We start from the raw sequence: 19,037 nt of genomic DNA, 5'->3' as shown, positions 1-19,037 counted from the left end.
ATCTAATATATATTATATATATTTCTGAGTAGTAGCCAATTATGGACTTGATCTTCAAGTACTTGACAAACAGAATTCCCACATGTAGAATGAAACCATAGACAGTTATTATAAAACAGAAAATTGTTATCCTCGCCTGAATTTTTTTCATTTACTAAAACCTACAATTTCAAACTGATTCAGATAGAACAAGTCTGACACTCATGTGTTCATGACAGGTTCTTAAATTTAATTACAGATCAATCTCATTTTCTCATAGATCAGTGGATCTATGCATTATATAGGTTTTTCAATATTAACTCACCCAGTGTAGCACACTCAAAAAGACAATGATTGAGTTGGAAGCTTCAAAGTATGGATCATATAGTTACAGGTATTTGATTTAGATTGCTCCTTGGAACAAAAATTATCAGTACATGTGGAGATGGCAGAAGTACTAAATGACTTTTTTGTTTCAATTTTCACCAAAAAGTTTAGTAGCAATTGAACATCTAACTTAATGAATGCCAGTGAAAATGAGGTAGGATCAGAGGCTAAAACAGCGAAAGAACAAGTTAAAAATTACTTAGAAAAGTTAGATATCTTCAAGTCAGCTAGGCCTGATTAAATGCATCCTAGAATACTCAAGGAGCTGACTGAAGAAATATCTGAGCCACTAGTGCTTATCTTCGAAAAGTTGTGGAAGACGGGAGAGGTTCCAGAGAACTGGAAAAGGGCAAATATAGTGCCAATCTATAAAAAGGAGAATAAGGTCAACCCAGAGAATTACAGACCAAACAGCTTAATTTCTTTACCCAGAAAAATAACTGAGCAAATAATTAAGCAATCAATTTGCAAACATCTAGACGATAATAAGGTAACAGTCAGTAGAATAAATCATGTCAAACCAACCTAATAGCTTTCTTTGACAGGGTTACAAGCCTGGTGGATGGGGGGAAATGGTAGATGTGGTATATCTTGACTATAGTAAGGCTTTTGATGCTGTCTCACATGACCTCATAAACAAACTAGGGAAATGCAACCTAGGTGGAACTACTATAAGGTGGGTGCATAACTGATTGGAAAACCATTCCCAGTGATTCACAATCAAGGTGGAAGTGTATATCAAGAGGGGTCCTGCAGGGATCAGTTCTGTGTCCAGTTCTGTTCCATATCTTTATCAATGATTTAGATAATGGCATAGAGAGTACACTTCTTAAGTTTGCAGATGATACCAAGCTGGGAGGCGTTACAAGTGCTTTGGAGGATAGAATTAACATTCAAAATGATTTAGACAAACTGGAGAAATGGTCTGAAGTAAACAGGATGAAATTCAATACGGACAAATGCAAAGTACTCCACTTAGGAAGGAACAATCAGCTGCACACATATAAAATGAGAAATGACTGCCTAGGAAGGAGAACTGCAGAAAGGGATCTGGGAGTCATAGAGGATCACAAGATACATACGAGTTAACAGTGTTAATACTGTTGCAAAAAAAACCCCACATCATTCTGGGATGTATTAGCAGGAGAGTTGTAAGCAAGACATAAGAAGTAATTCTTCCGCTGTACTCCGTGCTGATTAGGCCTCAACTGGAGTATTGTGTCCAGTTCTGGGCACCACATTTCAGAAAAACTGTGGACAAACTGGAAAAAATCCAGAGAAGAGCAATAAAAATTATTAAAGGTCTAGAAAACATGACCTATGTTGGAAGATTGAATAAATTGGTTTTGGTTAGTCTGGAAAAGAGAAGACTGAGGGGGGACATGATAACAGTTTTCAAGTACATAAAAGGTTGTAACAAAGATAAGGGAGAAAAATTGTTCTCTTTAACATCTGAGGATAGGATAAGAAGCAATGGACTTAAATTGCAGCAGGGGGAATTTAGTTTGGACATTAGGAAAAACTTTCTAATTGTCAGGGTAGTTAAGCACTGTAATAAATTGCCTGGGGAGGTTGTGGAGACTTTTAACAGAAGGTTAGACAAACACTTGTCAGGGATGGTTTAGATAATACTTAGTCTTACCTTGAGTGCAGGGGACTCGGCTAGAAGACCTCTCGAGGTCTTTTCCACTCCTATGATTCTGATTCTACATCTTCTGTTTATACAATGCCAAGCATGTAGGTCAAACTCAAGTAATAAAAAATGAGAGAGTTTGCTACATTTTCCTCCCACTTCTCCTTTGTTTACAATTTACCTATCCCCCTCTGCAACACTGTCTGTGCTACCCCTCTGGAACTGTCTGTGTATGCTACTGCCTCTCAACTCGACTTCTGGTGAAACCTTCTCTATGACTTTAAGAACTGTTGAGCTGAACTTTTTTTTAAAAGTAATTTTCCAGTCATCTTTGGTGAAGTCTGCCTTCAAAATGTAAATTGATCAGTTTGCCAGAGAAGCTTTTCCTAAAGTTTGTGTGCTATTCTTGGCTCCCTCTTCTAGCTGACCCCGGCAGGACCTTGGAATCTATGAAAACCACAAACCAGCATTCCCTGATTATTGGCTGAGGCCCCTGACTGATTTATGCTTGAATCTGGGAACTGTAGGGGCAACTGTGCTAGGGCCAGTGCAAGTGGGCTCCCAGCCACAGGCCTTTTACCTGAAACTGACACGGCTCCTCTGCTGAGCTACCAATGCAACCGCCTAGTAGAATAGGCAATAACTTTGTGGCAGAGTTGGGTCAGCTGTAGGAAGCTGGCACAAAGGGAGATGTGATCTTCCCACTGATTAGAAAGGCTAAAGAGCATGCACTCAGGCAGGACCAATTAGGCACACCTGCAGAACATGTGCCACCTGGAGAAGGAGAGCTTAAAAAGGTAAAACTAGCAACAGAGAAGGGCAGACACAGAGGCATCAACAAAATAGAAGGAGGAAGAAAGCCAGAAAAGGCACACTTTTAAGTTAGTGAATTCTATTTTATTTATTTATTTATTTATTTATGCATGCTCCTGTATTTCATGGTATTTCCCTGCCAGACCATCACAGATCTCTGTAAATTGGGAGGGGAATGGGACAGCTGTTTTGATAACTTGTGTAATCATTGATGGATACTCCGGAATCAAGCAGACAAGGACGGCCAGGCTTCTGGTGTATTTAAGATACTTGTCTGGGGACAAGTCTCCAGATGTTGGTAAATATAGCATGAACCCTGCTAAGCCCAAGGAGGTGGGCCCTACTTCTCTTACAGCAAGAAAACTCATGAGTTTTAAAGCTGGCCTTGCCTATGACCTCTTCATACACCAGCTCTCCAAACTCCTATGTGTGCAGAATGCTGTTGCCCAAATTCATATTTAAAAAGAAGCATGACCATATCATTTGCACCTTCAGGTCCCACAGAAAACTATCCTTAGATATAAAACCTTTCATGACGTTGTGACAGCCTCTCTCATTTACCTTGTCATTCTACTTCCCTCACTGTTCCCACTTAATCTCACCCCTGGGAGGCAAAAGCTTCCTTCTACACAGTTGCTGATGTTTGGAACAAACACCCTTTCTGTATCTTTCTGCCTCAGGGAGTCTTCATCACATTACAGATCGCATTGGAAAACATCCTCCTGCTTTTCTATATAATTTGATGTTATAATTGTATTTTTTAATTCTGTGGAGCTCTTTGGGAACCGGTTAAAAATGGAAAATGTTGTAAATAAAGCGTTGTTATGGTTGCCTAACATTTAGGCACAGTGGAGACTGCAGAAGACAGAGGAACCAAAATGTCCACTACAGGAAGAATGTGGAAAAATTGGAGAGAGTCTAGAGGAGGGCAACAAAAATGATTAGGGGGCTGAAGCACATGACTTATGAGGAAAGGCTGAGGGAACTAGACTTGTTAAGTCTGCAGAAGAGAAGAATAAGAGAGGATTTGATAGTAGCCTTTAACTACCTGAAAACGGGTTCCAGGGAGGATGGAGCTAGGCTGTTCTCAGTGGTAGTAGATAACAGAATGAGGAGCAATGGTCTCAAGTTGCAGTGGGGGAGGTCTTGGTTGGATATTAGGAAGAACTTTTTCACTAGGAGGGTGGTGAAGCACTGGAATGGGTTAGCTAGGGAGGTAGTGGCATCTCCATCCTTACAGGTTTTTAAGGGGTGGTTTGACAAAGCCCTCGCTGGGGTGATTTAGTTGTGGTTTGGGCAGGGGGTGGGACTAGATGACCACCTGAAGTCCCTTCCAACCCTGATTCTATGTGCAGCAGTGGTTGGTTCTGTCTGACTTACAGATCAGAAGCAGGAAATCCATGTGTGGGGGGACTGGTGGCAAACTGAATGCTCACCTCCTATGTTGTGGGGGAGGAGCGGATTAAAGGAGGGAGTGATGGGAATATATTTTAACTTGTATCTGACCTCTAGGTTTAGCTCCTTCTCAGACAGGGCTGAGAATACTGACATTTCTCTATTGTCCAGGTCATTCCTGTCTGTTGTCACAGAAGATCTCTAATTTCTAATAAGATCCTTAGCTGCTGGTTGGATGCTATAATGACTTGTCTTAGATTTCTGAAAGGATTTAGCTAGATTGTAAACTCCTTAGGATAGGGACTATTTTTATGTTATCTCTGTCTATAGTGCTTAGCACAATGGGGTCCCAATCCTGATGGGTGCTACTTCAATACAAATAAATAATAATGACATATCCACCCTTTAGGGAGACAAGTGGGTGAGGTAATATCTTTTATTGGACCAATTTCTGTTGGTGAGAGAGACAAGCTTTCGAGCTTACACTGAGCTCTTCTTCAGGTCTGGATTTTGTACTCAGAGTGTCACAGCTAAATACAAGGTGGACAAGATTGTTTAACATCTGTAGTTAACAAATATTTCAAAGAACTTTCAAAGTGAAGTGGCCAATTAACACCCCTTTAGTCACAGAGAGGAAAAGAAAGTCTGGGGGGCATAGTTAGTGGGTTACAGTTTATTGTAATAAACCATAAATCCAGGACACTTTTCCTAATGTGTGGATAGCTTTGGTCAAGAGCTGGTCCTAGGTCCAGTATAAGATGTTACCTCACCTGCCTTGTCTCGCTAATATCCTGGGACCAAAACGGATACAACACCACTTCATGTCCAACCTTTAAAATAACTCATCTATGTGGCATATTAATCAGTCTACATAGTCATTCTGGATTGTTCTTTTCACAGTAGTGACTGCCCCCTAATGAGCAGTGTAGCAGGAATTCATTAATCAACATTTTAAGGAATATTGCACTATAGTCTATCTTTATACAGTGTGTAGAAATAAATTTGACAATGCAAATTATTTAGGGCAGAAATTTCAAAAGCTCTTATGGCCTAACTGTGCCCACTGAAGTGAATGGGAGTTTTACCATTGACTTCAATGAAGCAGGGTTAGGCCAATGCTGAACACTTTTGAAAATTTGCCTAGGCAAATTTATTTCTGTATACACTGTACAAAGATAAATTGTGCTATAGTCTACCTTAAACTGTTACAAGTCAATTCCAGCTGTGCTGCACAGTAGGAGACAGTGACACTTAGTCACTATTCTGAAAGGCAGTGAGCTAAAACCACCATAAACAAATGTAAAATCAAGAAACAACAATCCATCTTCTAGATCCAATCCTCCACTAATACAAGTGGAGGGGCTCAAAAGCTGGGTAGGGAGCATGGAATGGCCTAACACACCCTCCATCCTGGGCCTTCAAAAGGCCTTATGCCTGCAAAGTTGAGGATTTGCAGGTTGAAAGGGCACATGTGTATGCCATGGCTGTGAGGTGGCAGGGCCAGGGAAGCAGCTGCTTTCTCTGATATATTTTCCTCTGATGTTGGTATCCATCTACTGAGGAATAAATGCTACTCTAACATAGCTAATTACTAGCAAATGATAAATATCTAATATACACATAATAATATATCATGCTGCTCTGCTATAACTAATGTTGACATATTAGATCCTAAGCTACTTTTTCGTCTATATAGTGCACAAACACTACACACTAATATCAAATGTTGTTACAGGGGGGAAAAGATAGCTACTTACAACTCACCTTACTACATGACACCTCTATGTTTCATCTACAACCAGGCACTGGATTTCCTTCCCCCCTCACCCCCGCCATCATCAAATGTGAAGCTGAGGGATATCTTCTTGTATATGTCACTCTTTGAAATAATCCATTCAACCCTCCTCTCACTGATAGCTATAGGACTGTTTTAACTGACAATTTCCAAATCACACTATTCAGAAGTTGAGCCTTCTGGGGCTCACTGTGTAAACATATCAACACCATAATTTTAGGGTTTGCATCAGGCATGCCTGGAACAATTGGGAAGCAATGAGGAGTGAAGGAAGGAAGCAGACGGGGGAACATTCTAATGCAAAGCAATATTTTAGACAACCTAATACTAAAATTCATTAGAGTGTTCTTTTGGAAATAAAATGACATTGCATTAGAAAATATATAATGTATTACATTTGTAGTAAATTGAATTCCCAGTGAAAATGTTAGTTGTACAAATAACACCATGTTTCAGTGCCAGCTTAACTTTTCCTAACTGCTTCTTTTGACTTCTTTTTCCACAGAACTTATTTTAATATAAACAGGTGAAAAATGAAGAGCCAGGTCACCCCCTCCTGAAGAGAAACCTGCAGGAAAGGGCCACAGGGAGTATGTCTATGCTGCATTGTAAACCTGTGTCTGCAGGACCCGTGTTTGTGGACTCAGTGTTTCCAAATCTGCACTGCCTTGTTAACCTAGGTGGATGCGGGTCTCACAATCATGCTAATATGTCCATGCTGCATTACCCAGACCTTCTGATTCAGGTCTGCAGCCTGAACTGCGTCAACACTGCAGAATGACAGGGCTTGGACCCGAGTTAGATGGGGACTTGGGCTCGAACCCACCCTCCTGACCTGGTCTGCTAACCTGAGTCCAAAAAGCTTTCTGGCCCAAGTCAGTCTGATTTGTGTGTGGACAGAAGGGGAGCTTAGGCTTAAACCTGAGTCAAAGTCTGTGCTTACTATGCAATCTGTACATATCCAGAGACAGAAAAGTCTCTGAGGTTCTCCTAACGGAGTTTCCTTAAGTTATCGCTTCAAGGGGGAAGTGTCCAGAGGGAGTGAGGTGCCAACGATCTGTGGGGAAGGGACCAGATGATTGAAGTGTCCATAAAGATAGTTGTCCCTCTGCCCTCCACCACGGCTGCTGCTGATTGGCTGGGTCTCCTGGTACTTGCTAAACAGCAGATGCAGAAGGCATCCAGAGGAAGTTGATACTGTTTCAAGCAGCATTAACTCTTGCTTGGATATCTGTGGCACTAGTAGAGGATGATGACATAGAGCAGTGATGTGCAAACTTTTCCAGTCGTGCCCCCCTTACCATTCATGGAATCTGTCATGCCACCCTCCCCCGCACCCCCTTCCCATTGCCACCCTTACTTCTGTGCTGCTGCTGGCAATGGCACTGCCTTTAGAGCTGGGCAGTCATAGAGCAGCAGCTGCTGGCCGGGACATTCATGTTTGCAGTGCTGGAAGACTATTTTTTTAATCCCACTCCCATCCTGCCCCACAATACCCGCTCTATTTTTATCCCTCTCCCGCTATTATGGCAATGGGTCCTGCAGGACTCATGGGATTCCAGTTTCTTCATTTCCCTGCCAGAGAACTTCTTACGCTCCCCACTCGGAGAGCATCCCCCACTTTGCACACCACTGATATAGAGACCAACCAGTCCACTGCTACCCTCCATCCTCCACCCTGGCCCTGCCCCTAAATTCCTACAGAGTACCTTCTGCTGAAAGCCACAACAGAGAGGAATCCAAGTTACAGTGGGTACACAACAGCCCACTTCTCCCCTTTCCACATGGGCTGGTGGGAATGCGAGTGGAGAACTACTACCAACAAAAAATGGCTGCTGCACCACAAAATCTGAAGCAACATGGCAAGCAGCAGAAAACAGGACATTGATTTGAGTTAATTAGGTCTTAAAGGAGCTAAGATGTGAGAAGAAATGAAAGCGAAAGGAAGAAGTGTCTCAGTTCTTTCTTCTGCTTTCTGTTACACTGGTGTGACACTGGAGTAAATGAAGTTATTCCAGATACACACAAGTGTAAATGAAAGAAGAATTTAGCTCACTGTACTTAACATATAGCAAATAAGGAGTTACCCAGAACCACACATATCTAGGGCCTGTTCATTTTCCCACTCAAGTCAATGAATGTTGGACACCAATGAGTGATTATTTGCATGCAATGTGTTCAAATACATAATTGTACCATTAAAACTGATAAAGATTTATGTATAAATTGAAACTATTTCTAAAGAATAACTATCAGCTATATCAATGTCTGTAAATTTCAAAGTTTAGAGCATTCTGAAGCGAGAACTGATCATTTAGGGAACTGGTTGTGTGCACACGCACACACACCCTACTCAGAGAAAAACCACAGAAAATTTGTGAAGGCAAATATTCCTTGAAAATTCAGTGACAGTTCTGCTTGCATCTAATGTGAAAGATTAGCTCCAAACAGACTCAGATTTACAAGGTAGAGAGAAATACTCTGCATGTTTTGCAGGGAAATGTAGTGGCGTCAGCAGTGCATTGCTCAGGAATTTAAGGCATGAGTTATTTAGAAAGTCACATACAGATCTTGAAGTAAAATATTTTGTTGCATTTAAACATTGACAGGTATATTCTTATGTCAATGTGTGCACAGGAGTTAGGAAGATGCACAGCAAAGAGGAATCAATTCACTTCTGCCAATTCTCATAACTTGATAGATAGTTTTGCAAAATGTAATGTTTTCTTGAAAGCTGCTGACTCATGAAGTCAGGAGATTATGTGAGAATCTCAGGTTTAATTTTTTTTTTTAAGTAAGTTTCTAGCCCTCATGAATGTAGGGGAAAAAAAGCTCGAAAATGTGAACCCTAAAAGCTCAAGAACCAGAAGACCAAAAAAAAAAACAATTTTTTTTTTTTTAAATCTTAAGTCAGACTCAAGATTTTGTTAATGCTTGGGGCTAGCAATACTGAATATATCACTACATTTTGCACCATTAATTTGTGATCAACTTGATACAAATTTTCTGTAGATGAAACTTCTACAGAATATTGCAAAATATTATTTTCTAGTATTTATAGTGTTAATAATTATTCCTTATGCAGTGCCATAAGGGCCTAGTCTTGCAAGGTGCTGTATATCCTCAACTTCTAATGACTTATTTAATCAGTGAGGGTGCTCAGCATCTCTCAGCCAAAGCTCAGCAACTTGCATAATCAGGCTGTCAGTGTGTTTGGCACTTTACAGACACATAAGAAGACAAGACCTGAACATTTACAGCCTAAATGAGAAATTACACATAAAGGAGTGGGAAGGGTGTAGCAGTAAAGATGAGATCAAGTAGTTGGACCAAATTCTGTCTAAGGCCTTAAGTGATGCCTATCGCCATGGTAAATGAGTGCATGGCCTTTCAACATCACCCACCAATACCAGATTCAAATCTGGCCCTGTTACAGGTTGGACTCTTCCAGGTCCATGCTCTGGCCCTCCCAGCCTCTCTCCCTGGGATCAAACACAGCCTTCAAACAAAATGCTTCGTTTCCAGAGTACACAGTCCCAAAATAAACACACACCATCTTATTCTGAGTGTCTGATCCATTCCTATGATCAGGGCACCCTCCTCTCCATTCTAGTTCCCAACTTCCTCTTTTTGTCCAGTATGGAAAGCTGAGCCTGGTTGCCTGAGAAGCTCTAGCTGCATTGATCTCCCAGACTCTTACTCCTTTTCTGGCTGGTGCCTAAATCCTATCAGATGCAGAAGAGGGAAAGGGTTTTGAATCTAGCTCTTTCTGAGTGGGCCCAGCCCCAGAATCTGAGTCCTCTGGGGTAGCAAACACCACTGTATATCCTTCTTTTAAATGTACCTGAGAGTACACTCAGCATGTGTCACCAGGGTCCCATCATTCAGGGAACAGAAATCAGCATTTCCATTATCTGTCTCTGAATAGTTCTTCATGCAGAATTGGTAGGGCTGTGAGGCCAGGCACAAATGGCTAAAACATAGACTGGTCTTTTTCATAGTATGTGACCACTGGAGGGGTGCATGATCTGTGACTAGGATGAAAGAAGACCCTTGGAGTGCCGCTCTGCCCAGAGGCTCACCAGGCATTTTTTTCACAGCAAATTATCTGGTTTCCTGAGGTAAAAGTCTCATTCTGATATAGAGGACTTGGAGTTCCTGGCACTGGTATGTCTGTAAGAGGATGGCCACAAGCACACTCTTGAAGGCATCTGTTTGTGAATGAAATATTCTGTTGATGTCTAGGCTGCACAGCACCCAACTTGTACAGATGACTGTTAGGACAAGTGAATCACGATCCATTGTCTACAGCCAAGCTCTAAGATACAACTGGATTTGCTCCGATCCCTCAGACAGAGACAAACACCTACAGGATCTCCATAAAACATTCTTAAAACTACAATACCCACCTGGGGAGGTGAAGAAACAAATTGACAGAGCCAGATGGGCACCCAAAAGTCACCTACTACAGGACAGACCCAACAAAGAAAACAACAGAACACCACTGACCATCACCTATAGTCCCCAGCTAAAATCTCTCCAACACATCATTAAGGATCTACAACTATCCTAGCAGATGATCTCTCACTCGTTCAAGCCGTGGGACGTAGCCCTATCCTTGCTTACAGACAGCCCCCTAACCTGAAGCAAATACTCACCAGCAACCGTATACCATACAAGAAGAACACTAACACAGGAACATATCCCTGCAACAAATCCCGTTGCCAACTCTGCCCACACATCGACTGTAGTGACACCATCACAGGTCCTAACCACATCAATCACACCATCAGGAGCTCATTCACCTGCACATCTACTAATGTAATATATGCCATCAAGTGCCAGCAATGCCCCTCTGCCATGTACATTGGCCAAACCGGACTGTCACTATGCAAAAGAATAAATGGACACAAATCAGACCTAAAAAGTGGTAACCTCCATAAGCCAGTAGGAGATCGCTTCAATCTCCCAGGACACTCCGGAGCTGACTTAAAAGTCGCCATTCATCAACAAAAAATCTTCAAAAACAGACTTCAGTGAGAAACTGCAGAGCTGGAACTCATATGCAAACTTGACACAATCAAACTGGGTCTGAATAGGGACTGGGAATGGTTATCGCATTACAAGACATAATTGTCACTGTTCACACATTCTCACCTTCTAATCAATGGTTATGAATAGGCCTCATCTATCCTAACTGAGCTAACTTTGTTAGCACTTGCCCTCCGCATTGTTATGTTTCTTACCCCTGGATGTATATATATACCTCTTATCTGTGATTTCCACTTCATGCATCTGACAAAGTGGGTTGCAGCAGCCCATGAAAGCTTATGCCCACAGGAATTTGTTAATCTTTAAGGTGCTACAGGACTCTCGTTGTTTTTGCTGTATACAGACTAACACGGCTACCCCTCTGGAACTTTGCACAGAGATTGTTTTTGTGAGTAAATCCATTAGTGACACAAGCTACTGACAACAGCAAGGCCCCGAATGAACCCCACTTATTTTGTTCAAAGGATTTTTTCCCCTAAGGCTTTGACACTTTTGGATAACTACAGATATGTCCATTCTTGATTTTGTTTCCTCAGAACTTACTGTAGTACAATGGTGGCACAGGTCCACTAACCTTCCAGGCATCTGGATCAGGATAGTATTCTTTAATTTTCCTTCTGTATCAAAACTCAACAGGGAAAGCCAGTAGAGGCTTGGGGGGAACTTCCTTCACCGTTCAGAGTAGATAGGGCAAAATCTTGTCTCAGTCTTTAATCTCAAACTCTGCAGTCTTCAAAATATGGTTTTAAGAGTTCTGTTAAAACATTCCACCAGCTCACCAGCCTGGGAGTGGCACATTAATTCCTGGGACATTTCATACATCCAGCCAGAATTCTGGATGGCATCTACTGACTCCTTGGACTCCTTTGCAGAGCAGTGGGCATTGTCAGGGGTTCTCTACTCAATGCTCCCATCCGGTACCCTTGTTTTACACCTTTGACCTTCACTTCCATCCGTTTTTTTTCTCTTTTTTTGTTGTTGCACAGAATCCGTTGATTCCCAGGCCTGTAACACCCCTCCCACTCAACTGAGGGGAGAGGCTTTTAGTTCCTGGTAGGCTCTGCCCCCCCTTCTGGAATATCAAATAGCTGGGGATGGCAGACTGAGGTTGGCAAAGGCTTGATTTTCAACAGGTACCAAAATTGTCAGAATAGGTGTGATGTAAATTTTAGTACCCTGGGCTGTAAGACTCTGAGAGGGCAAACTCACTAGTGAAAATATCTGAATTAATTCTCTAGCTATGATTCTTGCTGTGGTGGCTTGAAACAGGATGGCTTTGGGATACTGCATAATATAATCTGTTATTACTAAAATATACCACTCTTCTTTACTGACTCTTCCACATCCATCCCAATCTTTTTAAGGGTTACTGTGGTTAGGTGCATGGGACTACTTTCAAGAGGCATCAGAAGATGGTGGTTTCTTGGCCAATGCCAAGCTAGTAAAACTGCAGAAGCAGCCTTTCAAGGGCCATTTCCCTACACAGATGTGCACCTGAGGGTATGACATAGCTAAGCCTTTGAAGTAGCCTCTGTGGTGGTTTAGGCACCAACCCCTGGGCCCAGAGTTTTCCTGCCAGCTGCAGATAATCTTCTAGATACAAAACTTATTCTGTAAGTCAGAATGGGGAAACTCAGTGACCAGCCCTGAGCTCTGACCCTGTTTCCAACTGCCAATTGGCAATATGCTTCCTAGAGCACCTCATCTTCACTGATCCACAACCATGCCATACAAATTCCCTGGTTCTGAAGCACAAAATTAGTCAGAAGGCTTGGATTTAGAGGATGACTGATTCAAATTTCTCTTACCTCCTGTGGCTTAGAGAGTCTGTCTGACTTTCCTCCTCTGGGTTCTGTTCAAGAGAGATCCAAAATCTTTCTCCACTTTTATCTCATTTAGACTTGAGGAACATGGAAGGAGTTTCAAAGAGATCAGAGTGGGCTCTGGGGAAGAGCTCCCAGGCATCCTCAGTGTTCCTCCTCCAGCTTCCCTTACTCTCCTAGACATAATTTGCCAAGTTGTGTCTCCAGAAGGGCTCAGAAGTGTTTCCAATCCCACTCAGTCACATGCTGTGGTAGCTTGTCCAGAACGCCCAACCAAATCCCATCTATCCCACTCTCAGTGGCCAGAGGGTAAGTCCAGCAACAGAGTAAGGGTGTCTATACTGCGGGCTCCACAGCAATCAACACAGTGGGATCAATTGAGTGGGTCGTGATGGGAGATGGGCTCTCTGATCGACACCATTAGTCCACCTCCCCAAAAGGAGTAAGACTGCGTCGACGGGAGACCACAGTATGTCAGCCTAAGTATGTTGATGGAGGTACGCAAGCTACATAATGTAGCTTGCGTATCTCCCCTCAATCACCAGCAGCAGTGTAAACCAATCCTAAGTCCAAAATATGAATAGGATGGTCAGCCTGCAAATAATCGGTGGGGACTAGATCCCTCTTTACCAAGGTCTGACCACACCCAAAGCCTACAAGTTCCTTCATCCTCTGTCCACTTCCTCAACTCATTAGCACAAAACTTCCAGGACTATGACTCCCCTAGACCTGAGAAATACCACACATTTCAGAGACACTGAAACCAAGATATTTACATTCCAGTTGGGGGCATAATCATTTGATGTGCTTCAGTTTCCTATATTATCAGGAAATTGAGCCTCGCCGTGTAAGACCTGGAAACTTTCCCCATCACTTGCTAGAGAAGGGAAAAAAAACCCACTTAGAGACAAAGTCCACACATGTCAGGCAGTGGGTTGATAGCTTAGTCCCCCCTTCTCCATAGAGGGGATAAAGTGAAGTGATGATCTATTAGGTACCTGGGCCTTATAAGCAGGCAGAGGGAGCTTAGTGGGGGAAAAGACTGCAGAGGAGGCCAGTTTCTCCTGCCAGGGAGGCCCAGCAATACTGGGCTGTGGCTGGAGAACTGAGCCATAGGAATAAAGCTAATTCCTGTAGTGGTCCCCTGGAGTTGTAGTTGGGAGACAAGCCAGGAGGTAGGAATCAGGAGTTTAGAGGCATGCAGGACAGAAAGCAGGTCTGGTGCACCTCTGGGTGTGGAATGCATTGAGCAGCCACTGTGGTGTTATTGATACAGGGTTTAAATGTTGTTTCTTCTGACCAGTCAGGGAGCACAGTCACTTAGTGTGGGTTTATTGGATCCAACTGAGCTCATTGGGTTACTAGGCAACCAAGCCCAGAGGCAGCTGAGTTCCTGACAGTGCCCTCCCTAGAGGTCCTCAGCCCTGGTTTGTCATGGTACCTTTGGTGAAATTCCCACAGGAGATCAGGAGTATGAACATTTTCTTCTTGTTCCCAGGACTTCTCTTCTGACCCATACCCCTTCCAGTCTGTTAGAAACTGGAGCTTCACTCTGATGCGTCCGGAGTCAAGGACCTGATGGACTACACATTCCTCCGGCCTGTGGACAATTACTGGAGGTGGAGGTGGATCTACCCAGTTGGGGAAAGGGTTGTCAACAAATGATTTGAGGAGAGAAACATAAAAGATGGGGTGAATCTTGAATGATTGTGGGAGTTGAAGCTTCAAGGACACTGGGTTTATTTGTTCAGTGATCCAAAAAGGACCCAGGTATTGGTGGTCAACCGTGGCTCACAGACGCTCCGTTTTCAGGCTTTCAGTCGAGAGCCAAACCTTCTCCCTAACTGCAAGAGGCAGTTTGTTGCTTTCTATCAGTGTAGTGCTTAGAGTGCTTATATGCGTCTTTAGCAGCAACTAAGAGCTCTTTGAGTTCCTGGTGTGTTTGCTGGTATGGCTGACCAGTTTCACGGCCACTGGTATGGCAGAGCCTTTGAGCATGTTCAGATGGAATTGGGGATGAAAACCCAAATTGTCAAAGAATGGAGTCCATTGAGTTGAAGCACGGCTCGAGTTGTTGTACACAAACTCGGCTAAATGTAGCAGAGGAAGCTAATCATCCTGATGGAAATTCAGGGAACAGCGAAGATACTGCTCCAGGGTCTGACTGACTCTTTCAATCTGGCCACTTGTCTGCAGATGGCATGCTGTGGGGCAAAGTCCCCTCTTATCATCTAGTGGAATGCTCAAACTGTCACACATCAAGGTGTAGGCAATGCAACCTACTGGTTGGAGCAGGAGTGCGACCTAGTGGTCAGAGTAGAATCAGAGGGCAGAACCCAAGGCATGGTCAAGAGACAAGCCAAGGGTCAGAGCCAGGAGTCAGAACAGAGCCAAAGGGCAAAGCTGGAGTTGTGGTCAGGAGACAAGCCAAGGGTTGGAGCCAGGAATTAGGAATTCAGAGACAGGCAGGGACTAGGGCTGGAGCACAGCAGGAAAGGACTAGGCAGGAAGTAGGTCTGGTGTAGCTGTGGGTGTGGAAAACATTGAGCAGCCACTGTGCTGCTGTTGCTACAGGGCTTAAATGGTGATCTGTTGGCTCTTCTGACCCATCAGGGAGCACAGTCACTTAACATGGGTTTATTGGGCCCAGCCAACCACTGAGGAAGCAGAGTTCCTGACAAGCCCTGGACGAATTGTGTGCTGAGCCCAGGAGGGGCAAAAGACCTTTTGTTTATGTATCGGTACCCCATTGTCAGGTAGCCTCATTGTCAGATGGCTTCATGGTTCACAGTGCAGCTAGTGAACATTTGAGCTACTGCTGACAATTCTTCCTATATGCCTTACCCAAACGAATTCTTACTCTTATTTTGCTGCCTCTTCTGTTTTCTGTCATGAGGTTTTCACTTCTTCCATCTCTCGGTTTGCCTTGTGTAACTGTGTCCCCAGGGCTTGTAATTGACTTGTTATCTCCTGTTCAGCTCTTCCAACCAGTATGTGCGCACAAAACTGGGTGCATACCTACTTGCACTTGTAGTATGTAGGTGTAAACACCTGCTAAAAACTAGAATACTTAGCATGCAATTTAAATAGCTCTAATATATACGTGCATGCAAGTGTTGGAATTTGCACCTCCAAATCACATGGCCTCAATGGCTACTGTGGGTACAAATTCTAATTTTGGTACATGTGCACATTTTAGATGACTTAAAAGGCACAAACAAGTGTAAACATGCATGTAGATGTTTGCAAAATGTGAGCACAAGTAGGTGCATGCCCAAAATGGAACATGCATAAGTGAAAGCTATCATTTGTAAGTTTACTCTCATGTACACAAAAGTTCATAGAAAAGATATGGGAAACATGTCTGAAGATAAAAAGGACCTTTAATAATTGGTTCCAGTATAGAGGTCTCAATCCTGCAGACTTTGCACATTTTTAGGAGTTTGCAAAATTTAGGCGTTTAATGTATACAAGGACTGCAGGATTGGGCTTTAACCTTTTAAGCAACTCATTGAAAATAAGTCTTGCTTTTCCCATCCTTAAAGTCTTGTGCAAGCTGTGGTCACTTTCTATTCCAATTTAAGGATTAATTACGTCAAACCTTTACTCCAACAAGTTGTCCTCACCTGCTTGAGTAGTCCCATTGAATTCTACAGTGCTGCTCACATAATTAATGGTTTTCAGGAGCAGGCCCTAGTTTTCAACAATAAAATATCACCATGCTTCTCAAATGTCAGTTTTAGCCCAAATTTGATCCATATCTGGACCTTAAGAGGTTGAATAGAAGATAATCTTCATAAAGCAACTATCCCTCTCAAAAGTATTCCATACTATATATAGTATCTGCAAATGTAACTTGTTCTTATATCGGTATTAAGAGCATCTATTACTGTTTTTAGAAATCATTAGTTTTTACTTACAAGTTTATCATATTTCTTAGCACTAGATATCACATGCAAATATTTATCTCAATGGAGAATTCTTCATAACAATATACTAATTAATAAGTATTTAAAAAGCAATTAAGTTATAAATAGAATGTAATGATAGTATCACCTAATCTTAAGTGTTATCAGCATATTATATACATGAAATACAAAAGAATGAAATAAAAGAACACATTTAAGAAATCCAAGCCTGTTTAGAAATGTTATGTAAATCTCTTAGATTAAACAAAAAATCTAGTAACAAACGAGAAATAAAATGTATAAGCTGAGTACCGAGAATCAAACATGGCCATGAACTGGGGGTATCTGACATTTCCATCTTCATCAAGGGGGATTCTGTCAAGTAGCAGCTCAAATTCTTCTTCAGTAATCTCCACACCAAACCTGAAACAAACAGCAGTTAGCAGCAGTCACTCTCGGAGTTCACATTTGGGTCAACAGTACCCACAATACCCTAAGCATATGGCTGCCATTAACTCTTTGTTACTGCTTCGGTCCTCAAGATCAAGAGCACCACGTGAATATCAGAGGTTAATCAGGGTTTTGATCGCTTTCAGCTTTCTCAAAGAAAGAAATTCTACCACAGAATCCCGCATTGGTGGGGCACAGAAATAGAAATACTAGCATATTGAAATGTGTGCAATTGTCCTCTATAAAAAGTTATTCATTACACTAAAACAGTAGTTTTGCTTAAACTTGTTAACTCTGAAAGGCCTTTCATTTGGACTGTTTAGCATAAAAGAAAATGTAGAAAAAAAGTGGCTTTTCGAAAAACAGCTTCTTAAAGCTTTTGGAAAGCATTTCATAATGGCTTTAAAGACATTTTGCATACAAATATTTTAAAAGTGGCAGTGTTTATTCATCAGCAAGAAAGTGTTTTCATCTCTTAAGAACAATCAAAACATAATCCTCGAAATACTGGCATAAATAGGAATGACTTAAGCAATAATAATGAACAAGGCATTCATTCATCATTTTGCAAAGCTGATAAGACAGCTGACTTTTTGGGGGGATATATTTTCCTTTTGCAAAGGTAATGAAAGCATATACTAAACATAACCAAAACAACAAATAAATGCTTTCATCATCACCCCTTTGCCACTTAACATAACTCAAGAAACTACTCTACGAGGCTATTGTTTATCCTAAACTCCACAACAGCTTATTTTTAGGGAGTTCTGACTCTCAAACATTTGGAGCAAGGAGAAAAGGCTAATTTTTGTACTGTGCACTGGTTGACCTGTTTTATTTTTCAGGAAGTCTGTGGAAAGGGGCAGAGTCAATTGCTTTTTGCACTTGATCTCCGCGGATTTAGTTTTACTTTAGTTTCACTTAGTTACATTTACACCTCAGTATTGCTGATGCAATGTCAATACACTGCCAAGCTGAGAAAAAACAAAGCAATCTCTGAGTTTTTTCCAAATGAAGAATATGAAACCTAGCCTGGCTGGGGTGCTCCAATAAGACCAGCTACCAGGCAATCCATACTGGTGGTTAAGACATGCTGGCATGCCTTTTAGAGATCAATTATTTGGATATGTGATCAAATGTAAGCATTGGTTGCTGCTGCAAACCCATATTCCCATACACTAGGACTCTGTGGGGACCAAAGGGTTGACCAGCAGGACTGGGGATTTAGACAGTATATTTAAGTCAATACATATTTAAAAGTGAGCACCAATCATCTTCAATAGAAGACAGATAATCTAGAACCAAAACAAAACACACAAAATAAACAAATAATAGCAAACAGCTAAAAAGGGACAATTTTAAGTGCTTATATACAAATGATAGAAGTCTAATGACTAAGATGGGTGAATTTGAGTGCTTCATATTAAATGAGGATATTGATATAATAGGTATCACACAAACTTGGTGGAATGAGGATAATCAATGGGACACAGTAAAGCAGGGTACAAAATATATCGGAAGGACGGAATAGGTCAATGGTGGGGGAGTGGCATTATATGTGAAAGAAAGCATAAAATCAAACGAAGTAAAAAACATAAATGAAGCAAACAGTACCATAGAATCTCTATGGATAGTAATTCCATGCTTGAATAATAAGAATATAGCAGGAGGGATATAGTACCGACCACCTGACCAGGATGGTGATAGTGACTGTGAAATGCTCAGGGAGATTAGGGAGATTTTTATATCAGGGAGATATAAAAATAAAAAACTCAGTAATGGGGGATTTCAACTATCCCCAT

General features: G+C 41.9%; 1 protein-coding gene and 1 long non-coding RNA gene across 2 annotated transcripts in view; one reads left to right on the top strand and one right to left on the bottom strand.

Annotated features, from left to right (window-relative positions):
* Positions 1 to 19,037, bottom strand: part of LOC137155386 (EF-hand calcium-binding domain-containing protein 6-like) — a 94,451-nt gene that overhangs the window by 30,445 nt on the left and 44,969 nt on the right. The window contains exon 13 of the mRNA XM_067551585.1: positions 17,098 to 17,208. Within this exon, the coding sequence (XP_067407686.1) occupies positions 17,098 to 17,208 (111 nt within the window). The remainder of the gene's footprint in view (positions 1 to 17,097; positions 17,209 to 19,037) is intronic.
* LOC137155411 (uncharacterized) lies at positions 2,826 to 15,140 on the top strand. The gene is made up of 3 exons (XR_010920453.1): positions 2,826 to 2,880; positions 6,508 to 6,592; positions 14,376 to 15,140. It is a non-coding gene; the product is annotated as an uncharacterized lncRNA (long non-coding RNA).

Source organism: Emydura macquarii, unplaced genomic scaffold (genome assembly GCF_026122565.2).
Source record: "Emydura macquarii macquarii isolate MOO-44397 ecotype Brisbane River unplaced genomic scaffold, CSIRO-AGI_Emac_v2 contig_1363, whole genome shotgun sequence".
Lineage (NCBI taxonomy): Eukaryota > Metazoa > Chordata > Testudines > Chelidae > Emydura > Emydura macquarii.
This window is presented reverse-complemented; position numbering and strand designations above follow the sequence as displayed.